The sequence below is a fragment of the Tarenaya hassleriana genome, unplaced genomic scaffold (genome assembly GCF_000463585.1).
Source record: "Tarenaya hassleriana unplaced genomic scaffold, ASM46358v1 Cleome6, whole genome shotgun sequence".
Classification (NCBI taxonomy): Eukaryota; Viridiplantae; Streptophyta; class Magnoliopsida; order Brassicales; family Cleomaceae; genus Tarenaya; species Tarenaya hassleriana.
In genome coordinates, this window is record NW_010968505.1 from 1,796,633 (window position 1) to 1,801,516 (window position 4,884).

Consider the following 4,884-nt stretch of genomic DNA (forward strand, 5'->3'; position numbering starts at 1 on the left):
ATTAGAACACGACACTTTACTGACTGGTGCATGATGGAACCCGTGGCTGATGCCTCTTTCTTTTATTAGTCTTCACGATTATTTTAAAAAAAATCCAAGATTGTTACGTGGACCACACTGCCAGCACATGTGACTGAATTATATAATTCAACACACCCGATATATCTCTTTAGGTATATTATAAAAGTGACTGACTATAGATGTTCTTTTCAAATTGCATCAATAATATATAGATAGAAATAGTGGCGAATTTGGAAAAATTCTATAAAAATGTAATAATTATATATATATAAAATTTTATATAGTCAAATTTTATTTTTATAAAGGTATTTGATGATTTTATTCATAAATTTAAAAATTTTATAAAAAAAATAATGTTTTTAAGGGGTTGTGATCCACACCCCATTTCATGTAGGTCCGCTTCGAGATAGATCCATAGATAGGTAGATACAAAATGAAATTTTTGAGAAACCATTGAAAGCGTTGGAAAAAATAGCAAAAATAATTATCTTTAAATCTTATGTTTGGGGATTCCTTTTTCAATCCATTATGAACTTTGGCTTCGAATTCAAAATGGTAAGTCTAAGAGTTGTTTCTCTAATGGTTTGGTAGGGCAAGGGCCATACCCGTTAAGCGATGAATCTAGAGGAGCATATATGTAATTATCTATAAGTTTCTCCAATGGTTTGCTCCATTTTTAATTACATGATTCGATCCAAGTTTTAGAACACGCTCCAAACGGACCAAACTATATTGATTATATATAATAACATCTCTAACGCGAGAATTACCATACGAACACATACACACTTGATATCCACTTGTTTAAACATTATATATAGAACCTGAACAATGAGAACGGCTTTAAGTCCATGGCGTCGAGATGGGGACGAGTTGAAGCGGTATCATCTTAGGCGTCACGAGTCCGTACGCTTCTTCTAGATCGACCTCTTCGATCTTCATTCCTTCCGGAAGCTTCCAGTCGAACCGATAAAGAAGGTTCATAAGTGTCAAGTGCACCAAAGCCATGCCAATCCCCATACCAGGACATACCCTCCTCCCACTTCCAAAGGGCAGCAGCTCGAAGTTCTGGCCTTTATAATCCATTTGACTATCCTTAAACCTCTCGGGGATAAAACGTTCGGGATCTTTCCAGACCTCAGGATTGCGATGGATCGCCCATATGTTGACTTGGATCCTTGTTTTCTTCGGAACGTCGTAGCCGTTGATCTTCACATCTTTCATTGCCTCTCTTGGAATCAGAAGGGGCGCTACCGGGTTGATTCTGAGTGTTTCTTTGACCACCATTTTCAGGTAGTCGAGATTTTCCATGTCTTCTTCGGTGATGCTGTCTTTGTTCTTGATGCGTTCTCTGAGTTCAGTTTGTACTCTCTTCATGATTCTCGGGTTTGTGATCAAATGTGTCATCGCCCATGTCACGGTTTGGGCAGAAGTGTCTATCCCGGCCAACAGTATGTTCTATAACGGGTAGAGAGAAATAAAAATAAAAATAAAAAAAACCGTTACGTAAAAACAAAAAATTAACACATGGATATTAATTTTCATATCTTACCACAAGAATTCCTTTGATGTGATTTCGGGTAAGTTGGAATTGGCCGAGGCCGAGCTCTTGCTTCTCCATCTTGAGGAGCGAGTCGATGATATCTTCCTCGCCATCTCTACTCTCGTTTTCTAAATGCAATTTGATCGCTTGTTCGTAAAACGCATCGAGCTCTTGAAAGATCTTCCCACAATTCCTTTGCAGTCCCGTGATCCTATCGATGATCCAACCAAAATACGGGAAGAAATCCGTGGCTGGAAAATCGCCTAGCAATTTCATGGCTTGGAGAACCACCTCTTCGTACTTTTCCCCGAGTTTGCTCCCTCTAAGATTCATCCCGAAACCGATCCTGCAAATCACACTCCCGGACAAACTCATCATCTTCCGGTTAAAGTTAACCGGAGTTCCCGATAAACCCGATTCCTTGACAAAGTCTATCAATGAGGCAACCTCTTCCCCTCTTATGTACCGAAATGAATGGACCCTTTTCGCCGTGTAGAGTTCGAGAGTGCTCATCTTCCTCAACTCTCTCCAGTATTCATTGTAAGGCGAAAAGGCCAGGTCACTGTAATTGTAAGTGAGTTTCGCAGGGCAAGCAAGATGAGGCCGTGTACAACACTCGACATCGTACGTTTTCAGTACTTCTTTGACAGTCTCGGGGCTCGATACCACTACGGTAGGCACACTTCCGAGCTTTAGATACATGATTGGACCGTATTTCTTCGATAATTCGAAGAGGGAACGATGTGGTTTCAGTCCTAATTGATGCAAGTTCCCTATGATGGGAAGGGCGGGCGGTCCGGGAGGACGGTTCCCACGCTTTCCCGTCTTCCTCGCGATGAGAATAAGGGCAGAGACGATGCATACAAGGACAAGCCAGCTGGCGATTCCGTAAAAAGATCGGATGAGGCAACCTCTTCCCCTCTTATGTACCGAAATGAATGGACCCTTTTCGCCGTGTAGAGTTCGAGAGTGCTCATCTTCCTCAACTCTCTCCAGTATTCATTGTAAGGCGAAAAGGCCAGGTCACTGTAATTGTAAGTGAGTTTCGCAGGGCAAGCAAGATGAGGCCGTGTACAACACTCGACATCGTACGTTTTCAGTACTTCTTTGACAGTCTCGGGGCTCGATACCACTACGGTAGGCACACTTCCGAGCTTTAGATACATGATTGGACCGTATTTCTTCGATAATTCGAAGAGGGAACGATGTGGTTTCAGTCCTAATTGATGCAAGTTCCCTATGATGGGAAGGGCGGGCGGTCCGGGAGGACGGTTCCCACGCTTTCCCGTCTTCCTCGCGATGAGAATAAGGGCAGAGACGATGCATACAAGGACAAGCCAGTAACTCATCTTGCCTCCTAACCATGGAAATGGACCGTGGTTAGATTTGTTTTCAAAGCCTGTGATAACTTCTTGATTCGTAAATCTTTATATATATATATATATATATATATATATAATGTTAGATTTGTAGTTTTTATAATAACACTTTGATTATCAAAATAGCTTATTCTATCGAATCTCTTATCTATAGAACATAACATAAGAAAAAATGCATGGAAACTGAATACCATGCAGAAGTAAATAGTCCAAAACCCTAGATTTGATGAATGCTAGTCGCAGACACTTTGCCAGAGCCTGAATAGATGCAACTGCAACTATTCGAATAAATTGATAATAATGGCAATTAAAGAATCTGCAACGTGAATTAAAATCCAAGAAACTGGAAAAGAATCTCTGTTAAATCTTAATATCTAGAGAGAGAGAGAGAGAGAGAGAGAGAGAGAGAGAGAGAGAGAGAGAGAGAGAGACCTTTGTTGTGTTGCTTGAAGATGGATCACGTGTGGTGTATAATTGTATTTGGTTGGTATTTTAATAACAAGCTCTATTTATAGAGGATTTCACGCGGTGCACAAAGGCAGCCCCACATCATGCACAAGGAAGGAAGCTTTCTGAGGAATTATTACGAGTTTGAGTTCCAACTTTATTACATATTTGGTCGATACAAATAATGCAAAACCTTCGTAAAGCTAAATTTATTAAATCTCCAAAAAAAAATGTTAAAAGCTTACTTCTAAAATTATTAAGATGCTCGTTTATTAGTTTCTTTCACATTTTTATTAATTTTGTTAAATAAAAAGTTAACGTAGCAAAATGTTTATATCATTATGTTACAAGTCATGCATGCAAAAAACTTTATACCATCCATATATTTATAAAATAAAAACTAACGCAAATGATGGGTTTATTTACGAAATTAAATTAGGAATTAATATATTTTTATATTATTTTGTTTTCTTAGAGTTTTAAATTTGTTCGGAAGTATCGCTGCATTTGAAAATGAAAAATCAAATACCATTAAAATAAAATAAAAACTGAAAGGAATATATCCAATCTTTCATATTCTGTCTATTAAAATTGTTTTCGTTTGTCTTGATCAATCTATAACGTATAAATAGAAATTCTTCCTTTTAATATCGCTTCGTCTATATATTTTGGTATGTATCCGATCTTCGAAATGGTTGTAACGTTTTCGATAATATCTGGTACTTTATTCAGATAATAAACTATAAAATATGTGTAATTTTCAAAATATTAACAGTGAGATTCCTGTTATCAAAAAAATCAAAATATTTTGGAAGGTTCTCTGCGTAAAGGACAAAACATGCATGGCCGAGAAAGGTGTCGGCTGGAAATACGATGACTCACATAATTAATAAGTACAAATGGAATTCGTTCGTATTTCATCTGAAATCGTCTTTTTCTTTATTTGGTTTCATTACAAAATAGTCTAAAATTATGTGGGGACCACACAGCATGTGTTGCTCTCGTTCACGTGCGTGTCACATCCTTTTCATTTTCCTTTTTTGAGTTGATATTTTTTTTTTGTTAAATGTAAATAAATACCAAAAGAATAAACGTTTTACAAGCCAAAGATCAACATCCGGAAATTAAACCACAGGAAACCATGTGTAAACAAAAAACGATAATACATCAAAAGTTTTATACTCTCTCATAACGTGATATGAAACCAATCTTCCAAAAGTGTCTTGAACTTTCCCGGCTTTTGTCGTTGTTTAGCTAGGATAATGTTTCTGGCCATGTTGTCAAGATGGCGATGCAGCACAGACGGGGGCTTTTTATTTCCCCGGAATATCCGCTCATTCCTCTCCTTCCAAATCAGATGGATAGATACCTGCAGAATCACCTTTGCAATCAAGGAATGGTGCTTATTTTCATCGTGTCGTGGTTGGTTAAACCAACTTGCACAATCAACTAGGGACGTAGGAGGATTTCTCCAGCATTTTCCTGCATATACAG

The 4,884-nt window shown here is 38.1% G+C and overlaps 1 protein-coding gene across 1 annotated transcript; it reads right to left on the bottom strand.

The window, feature by feature from the left end:
- Window positions 1-738: 738 nt before the first annotated feature.
- On the bottom strand, window positions 739-3,457 carry LOC104799040 (cytochrome P450 71B12-like). The gene is made up of 4 exons (XM_010521343.2): window positions 3,376-3,457; window positions 2,476-2,921; window positions 1,574-2,011; window positions 739-1,479 (listed from the first exon to the last, which is right to left on the bottom strand). The coding sequence occupies exons 2-4, from the start codon at window positions 2,911-2,913 to the stop codon at window positions 865-867; spliced, it is 1,491 nt and encodes a 496-aa protein (XP_010519645.1). The 5' UTR covers window positions 2,914-2,921; window positions 3,376-3,457; the 3' UTR covers window positions 739-864.
- Between the last annotated feature and the right edge of the window lie 1,427 nt (window positions 3,458-4,884).